The sequence below is a fragment of the Netta rufina genome (genome assembly GCF_964035555.1).
Source record: "Netta rufina genome assembly, chromosome: 20".
Taxonomy (NCBI): domain Eukaryota; kingdom Metazoa; phylum Chordata; class Aves; order Anseriformes; family Anatidae; genus Netta; species Netta rufina.
The window spans coordinates 9,428,199-9,434,769 of NC_140144.1; the positions used below are offsets into that span (position 1 = coordinate 9,428,199).

Here is a 6,571-nt window from a genome sequence, read left to right on the forward strand (position 1 = left end):
TTCTCTCCTCCTGTGTCGTTGTTTTTTCCCCCCAGCCCGTTCCTCAGCCCAGCTCCTGGTCCCCCAGCTCCGCAGCATGCTCTTGCAGACTGGCTCCATGGTGGTGGACGTCGGGATTTGGTTTTCCATGAAGGCGACGGGGCTGCAGCTACGCTGAACTCCAGGCGGAGAGCGCGGGTTGCTTCCTGCGGGGGAGAAGAGGATGGAGAAGCAGGCCCTTGACTCTTGGCTGGGCTTTGCTCCGAGATCTCAAATCCGAAATCTAAATCCCAGGGCTGTGCTTCCCCCTCCCCACCCCTCCGTTAGGAATATTTGGTGTTGGAGATCTTCTTCCAAAGCAAGGTCTTGAGGTTGTTGAGCACGAGGGAGTGGTGCACTTCCATCTGGCTGGCCAGGCCGCTGAGGGTCATGCAAGTTCGGAGCTGCTTCTGCAGCTCGTCCTTCAGCTCCGGCGGGGCCCCGTACAGCAGGTAGTCCTGCAGCAGCCCGCACACCTTGGCCAGGTTGGGCTGCACCACGTCGCCTTTGCACTGCTTCAGGAGCTTGTCGCAGGTGGCCGTGCAGTCCTTCCCGTAGGTGCAGTCCACGTTCTGCTCGCAGTGGCGGCCCTTCAGGAACCCCCTGATGGCCATCTCCGTCGCCACCTTCCGCAGGTTGACCATCTTGAAGTCGTACTTCTCGTTGTAGCCCACGTTGCTGACGCTGGTCTCGCAGATGTAGAAGTTGCCGTAGGTCCCGTGGAAGATCTCCTCCACAAACTCCAGCAGCCCGATGGAGATCTTGGCGCGCCGGGGCCAGGCCGGAGCCACCCACTGATGGAGGACGCGCTGCACGGCCGCGGGCAGCAGGGGCTGAAGGAAAGGTGGCACGTCCGTCCCGTACAGGGAGCTGTGAGGGATCTTCTCCGTGACGTAGAGGTCCCCGCAGTGCCCCAGCAGCTTGGCCGTGTGCTCCTTCTCGTGCAAGGAGAGCAGGAGGAGAAACTCGTTGAGCTGCAGCAGCGCCCAGATGGATTTGGCCTCCGCCAAGGACACCTTCCCGTCCCGGTTCACGTCGGCCATGGTGATGATTTGGCTCACCAAGGCTGCCAGAGAGGGCTGGTCTCCTAGGTTGGACTGCAAGAGAACGAGAGAATTGTCATCAGAGCCGTGCAGCTCTGCGTTCAGCTTCAGTATTGTGAGTCTGAGCTGGGGAAGGGCAGAGCTGAGCGCCCAGGCTTGGGAGAGGACGAGCTCAGGGTTCAGGCACCCCTGGTGGCACCCCTGGTACAGCCTCCTCCAGGGCTGTGACACCGAAATCTTGCAAATAGCAATTCCTGTGTGGGAGTGAGGGGATTTCTCAGCTCCTCCAGCCCTCCATGCAGCAAGTGGAAGGAGGCAGGCTCCGCAGGGACCCTGGCTCACCTTCAGGAAGTTCAGGAGCATTTCTTTGAACTCGTCCATCGATGTGCCCCGAGTGGGTTTGTCAAAGAGCACCACATCCCTCCTGGGCACCGAGGCCGGGTTGCTGTCTGCCTTCAGGGCCTCTTCGATGCCACATTTGATGATCACCTCCTTCTCCTTCCACAGCCCGCTGTAAACCTGCAGCAGAGGAGAGGGGAGAAAAAGGCGGGAGGAAAGCAGCAGCCAGACCCTGACGGGGAACGGTGATGGGCAAGGAGCAGAAGCGTGGCTGGGTGGAGGAGGACACCCCCCAGGTCCCGTTTTTTGGCACTTGCACCCACCCCCAGCCGCTCGGTGGCCCCAGGAGCGGGGCAGAGACCTACCTGCTGGGTGGGAGAGGAGGAGAGGCAGCGCTGGAAGAGGAGGCTGTGCTCCTCGCACAGCTCTTTGCACGTGGAGCCAGAAATGATTCCCTTCTTGTACTGGTCGCACTGGGGAGGGAAGGCAGAGAGAGGAGCTCAGCAGGGGCTGTGCAGTGCAGCTCCCCCATCCACCTCGGAACCAAGGGGGTGTCCCGTGACACCTGGGGCATCCCAAATACAGAAGTTGGGGTTTTTCCAGTTTTCATTTCCAGCCCAGCATCACCCCAGCCTTGGGTTCAGCACCAGGATGCGGTGCCAGGGACCACAGCGTCCCCCCAGGCTGTGTTGGTACACCACAGAGCGGGTGCTGGGATGGCTCCGTGCCTCAGTTTCCCCTCTAACACCCTCACAGCCCAGGGGGTGGCAAGGCTGAGGAGGTAAAATGCCCAGCACCGATGAACGACAGCGTGGGTTTGTCAGGGAGCTGCAGTGCTCGTTGCTCTGAGTCCAGCCCCTTGCAGTGCCCCCCGGCCTCCCTGCTCTGTGCCTCCCGAAGAAATCCCACCCAAAATCTTCTCACTTTCGATACCGAAGGAGTCCTGCTGGCCCCAGAACAAGGCTTTTAATGGGGGAGATGTGAGCTGGGTGTGTGGGGGCACCTGGGGCTGAGCCCCTGCAAAACCCGCAGCAGTTGCAGGAAGGACCCTTTGGGGAGGGTTTGGTGCCTCTGGAAAAACGAGGCTGGGCTGACACCGGCTGCTCCCAGCAGGCAGGGAGCAATCCAAGGGGCTGTCCTGTCCTGGGGAAACTGGGGAAAGGAGGTTTTTGGCTTCCTGGCTCCAGCAAGCAGGCTCTGCGGATCGCTGGGTCAAATCCTAGCTGCTGTCGGCGAGGTGCTGCTGGAGGGGATTTGCTGCTGCAAACCCAGTGGGGCTGGGGCTGGGGGAAGATGAGGCTGCAGGGGCTCAGGACGCTCTCGGAGAGCAGCAGCCCGTGCTGTGAGATGCGCTGGCCCCGATCCAGGCGGCAGCAGGGCCAGGGCCAGACGGTGGCTGTGATCCACGCGCAGGGCAGCTCGGTCGGCGAGCCGCAGGCAGGAGAGGCTGCAGCTCTGCAGTCAGCAGCGAGGGCTCAACAGCCTCGGGGCTGCAAACAGGAGCTGCAGAAATTCACAGCATCTTTTTTTCCTTTTTTTTTCCCTTTTTTTTTAGCGTGGATGGGAATTAACCCATGGACCTGCTCACACGGGCCACGGCTGGACACGGTGTCTGAAATCCCAAGCTCAGAGCGGGAATTAGCACCCGAGACCCCGTGGTCGGAGTCATGCAGAAAATCAAATTAAACGATCGTTGCTGTTGTTATGGCAATTCCTGCCTCCCTTCGCTGCTGAAGGACTGATGAATGAGGCGTTTGCAGCCAGAGCCTCGGCGTCCTGCTCCTCGCTGGGACCTGTAGCCCTGCCACGGGACACCCGCAGCGGACCCGGGGGGGTCCCCACTTGGCCACCAGCCCCCCACCAGCCCCAGCTGACCAAGAACCCACACGGGGTCTCCCCTTCATGCGGGCTGCTGCTTTCTGTAGGGCACAGCAGTTACAGAGGTGCACCCACAGCCTGCCTGCTCCCTTTCTCCTTCTGCAGAGCGCCCCGGCGCGATGCTCTGCCCGCCCGCAGCTCCCCCCTCACTGCAGCTTCCCCTCTCAGGCATCAACCTGCCAGAGCCTGGCTTGCTTCCCTCCTAACATCCCATTAAAAGCTTCTGCCACCGCCCTGGCAGGAGAAGGTCACCTCCTCAGCCCACAAAGCTCACTGTGCCGCCGGGGATGGAGCTGGGGGAGCAGCTGCCAGGAGAGCTCTTTGGCACGGCGTTTGGGCACGATGGCGCAGAGCACGGCACCGAGCTCAGAGCTCCCTTTCCCCATCCTCCCTCCTTCCTACGACCTCCCCCATCCCATCCCACTCCCATCCCTGCTCCAGCCAGCAGCTCCCCAGCTCCCCCCGGCTCCCCGTAGCGGGACCCCCGTGCCCGGTGCTGCTGCGGGCACTCACAATTATCATCCGGCAGACGTGGCCGCGGCAGAGCTCGGAGTAGGAGGAGTAGTGCATGTAGGCCACCCAGCTGCCCACGAAGATGCCCAGCCACACCACCAGCAGGTATTTCACCTTGATGCCCGGCAGGCGACTCTGGAAGGGAAAGAAAGCGCGGGGAAAGGTCGGCGGCTGCGGGTGCCCATCGGTGCCACCCAACCCGGGCGCAGGCCGAGCCCCAACTTTTCCCCACAAACCAAGCTAAGCGCCGATGAAACCTTCAGCATTTTTTATGTATATTCAGCAGCCTATTATGCAACTCCTGCTGCAAGTAGGTCACTTAAAATTCCCTACGAGCAGGGAGATTACAGTGCTGAGAGGAGCCTCCTGCCATGCGTCCACGCGCCTGGGAGCCGCTGCCCTCCGCAAAGGGTCGCTGCCAGGGCAGTGAGCGGCCCCCTCCTGCCCACGGGGACCCTGCTTGTCCTCCCACCTGGGTAACGAACCTGTAAGTGCCCGGGTGATGCCCTGTGCTAACGAAACAGAGGCTTGCAGCATGACTTTGTCCTCCTGGCTTTGACTCTTCCCGTCTGACCTTGCAGCAGCACCGCTGCCCTCTGTTTGGTGGCCCGTACAGCACCACACGGTGCTGTCCCTTGTGGCTCCTCAGCGCAGGGGACTGACCCCATTTCTCCTGGGGTCTGTGCAAAGTCCCTGCTTCGTGCCAGGCCAACAGAGCTCTTGGCTGGTGGCTGCCTCCAAGCCCTCCTCGCACACACAGGTCGTGAGACCACACCGTGCTGCACGCCTGCTGGGGCTGGATCCGAGGGGATGCGGCACCGCTACAGCCTGCAGGGCTCCGCGTCCTGACCCTGTCCTCCAAACGTCCAGATCCTGTCCTCCAAAACTGCTCCCAGCTCCAAAACACCTCCTAGCACATCCACTGCCTTGCTCCTGTGCCAGGCTGCAGCCAGCAGCGCAGCCGGGGTGAACGGGAGCGTGAAACCGCCCGGGTGTGAGACGAGATCACGACACCTTGCACGGTTAATTGGCAATACCCAAGTGTGAGCCGGCCCGTGGTGCCCTTTTTGCCTGTTGAGCAAGTGCTCCGCTAATTAACGCCTGTCAGAAGAGAACCCAGCCACAGCGAGGACTTGGCAAACATAAAGGACGGCGGCATTTTCCTACAGGGCTGCACCCAGGGGCTGAGGGCAGCTCTGGTGGCTGCAGTCAGACGAGTCCCTGGGGCCTAGGAGACCCCCCCGAAACTGCCCAGCAGCAGGGGTGTGACCCACAAAACCCTCAGCAAAGGGACCTGTTGATGGACTTCCCCCATTTTGGGGTGATAAAGCCCTGGAACAGCCCAAATATCCCCGTTGGCTTCCTCAGACCAAGAACCCATCCCTTTCCCAGGCAGGAGGGAGGTCGGGACTGAAACCTGAGCGTGGCACATTGCCCCTCAGAGGGTGGAAGGCAGCAGGAAGGTTTGGGATGTTTTGCAACGGGAGGTTCCACGGGGTTTGGGCAACATTTTGCATTCGTGGCTGATGTTACAGTTCCTGTGGGGGCTGAGGCTTGAGGCCCGGGGCTCCCTGCCTGCCGCCTGGGCCGGGAGCACAAACCAGCGGCCGCTGCCCTCCGCTTGCTTGAGCCTCTGTGTTTAGATTTAGGGTGACTCCAGGAGGCGTAGAAGTGATTTGGGGCCAGAGCTGCCTTGAAAGGCAAACCAGACGGAGCAGCACAGCTCTGACACCACGGGCTCGGCCACCCCTGGCAGTCCCAGTGCCCGGCCCCTGCCCGCTGGCACGGCTCCACGCAGCCGCTGCTCAGGCTGCAGGGCTGGGAAGGTGACAGCCGGCTCTCGGCTAGTGCCAGCTCCCAAAATGCCCCCCTTGGCCACACAACCCCCTCCCCGAGGGCTCTCGGTTCTGCTCCCACCCCTGCCAGCATCCTCTGCCCCCTTCCCTATTCCTCAGGGGTAACCCCACTGCTCCGGGACCTTTCCCATCCCAACGCTGCAGGGGGAACACCCGGCCCCATCACGGCTAGGGCGCTCCTGCCAGTGGCTGAGGAGGGGGAAAATTAATTAATTCATTAATTAATAAAGAAGAAGGAACAGAAATAAAGCGAGGGGAAGGAGTCGGCTGTGCTGCTACAACTGCTGCGTTGGCCGGCTCGGTTATTTATGCGGGGTGGGTGGGCGGATGGACGGACAGACAGACGGATGGATGGATGGAAGGAAGGATGGATGGATGGGGCTGCCTGATGGACAGACGGACAGACGGATGGAAGGAAGGACGGCCAGATGGCTGGGGCTGCCTGGTGGAGCATCTCACCCCATAGCCCCACAGAGCCGCGGGTTATGCAACCCCCTCGGTGCCGCTCCCCGGACCCCACATCCCGATGCCGCTCCGGGTGTCCCGATGCCACCCCCTTGTCCCTTAGTGCCGGTCCCCATCCCGCTGCCAGCAGCGCCCCCCGCTCCCTGCTCCCCTTTGTGCGCTGCCGGTGCCGGGATGCGGGCACGGGCACCTCCGAGCATCCCCCCCAGCGCCGTGCTCACCCCCTCCATCCCTCCCCTCCCGTCCCCCCGGGCTCGGGCTCCGTCCCCCCGAGCCCTGCTCATCCCCGTGCTGTACCTGCAGGCCCTTGGAGAGGGGGCAGAACAGCACCAGGTGCACCAGCCGCCGGATCCTCCGCATGCTGCGGGCGGCCGCGGGCCTCAAGCACCGGGGGGCATGGCCGGGGAGACCGCGGCCCCCTCCTCTCCTCCGGCCACCGGGAGGAAAAAGCGGAGGGGA

The 6,571-nt window shown here is 62.4% G+C and overlaps 1 protein-coding gene across 1 annotated transcript; it reads right to left on the bottom strand.

Annotated features, from left to right (window-relative positions):
- DIPK1B (divergent protein kinase domain 1B) lies at positions 1-6,571 on the bottom strand. Its single transcript, XM_084299320.1, has 5 exons — positions 6,410-6,571; positions 3,792-3,926; positions 1,766-1,873; positions 1,404-1,580; positions 1-1,115 (listed from the first exon to the last, which is right to left on the bottom strand). Exons 1-5 carry the CDS (start codon positions 6,470-6,472, stop codon positions 303-305), a joined length of 1,296 nt encoding a protein of 431 aa, XP_084155446.1. The 5' UTR covers positions 6,473-6,571; the 3' UTR covers positions 1-302.